Source organism: Branchiostoma belcheri, unplaced genomic scaffold, assembly GCF_001625305.1.
Source record: "Branchiostoma belcheri isolate BF01 breed outbred unplaced genomic scaffold, Haploidv18h27 scaffold19, whole genome shotgun sequence".
In the NCBI taxonomy this organism is placed as follows: Eukaryota; Metazoa; Chordata; class Leptocardii; order Amphioxiformes; family Branchiostomatidae; genus Branchiostoma; species Branchiostoma belcheri.
Window position 1 is genome coordinate 2,025,815 of NW_017803379.1, and position 582 is coordinate 2,026,396.

At 49.5% G+C, this 582-nt stretch overlaps 1 protein-coding gene across 1 annotated transcript in view; it reads right to left on the reverse strand.

Annotated features, from left to right (window-relative positions):
* The window catches only part of LOC109467759 (progestin and adipoQ receptor family member 3-like), a 2,299-nt gene extending 2,199 nt beyond the window's left edge, over positions 1-100 (reverse strand). Inside the window, exon 1 of the mRNA XM_019765810.1 lies at positions 44-100. Coding sequence (XP_019621369.1) covers positions 44-100 — 57 coding nt within the window. The remainder of the gene's footprint in view (positions 1-43) is intronic.
* Positions 101-582: the final 482 nt, after the last annotated feature.

Here is a 582-nt window from a genome sequence, read left to right on the forward strand (position 1 = left end):
CAAGTGCAACAAGCCGACTTGGAGCGTGTTCGACTCCAGGTACCAAGTGCACCACAAATGCACCTGGCGCGGAACCACCACCAACTGTGAGTGTTCGCATGTGACGTCGCAACTCACAAGTACAAATAGCGACCACCGCTAGAGCGGATAGATTCAATATATATAGGACCTTTTCCACTAGGATAAAATTGTCCGGATCAAGTCGGATATTATAGCTTTTTTGGCTCCGGATCGAAGCTGGCTCGATCCAATTTTTTCCTAGTGGCAAAAGGACCCTAGTAAAATGAAAAAGGGGAGGAATAATTACCCATTGTCTGGTTCTCTGTACCCTGGGCGCCAAACTAGTATCGGGCCGTTAGCCGTTTTCCTTTGGCAGCCAAGACCTGGCCGGGCTAGACTCCCCCGTAGCGGTAGGCGGGCGAAGTGCTCTTGGCTGCCGAAGAGAGGCCCGAAATGAAGGGAGGCCCAAGACGAGTTTGGCACCCAGGGTAGGTTCTCTGTAGATATCTAAGGCAAATCGAGAAATCTACTGACTAGATGGAAAATGGAATAACGTGTTTCTATTTTATTACAGGCAAAGCC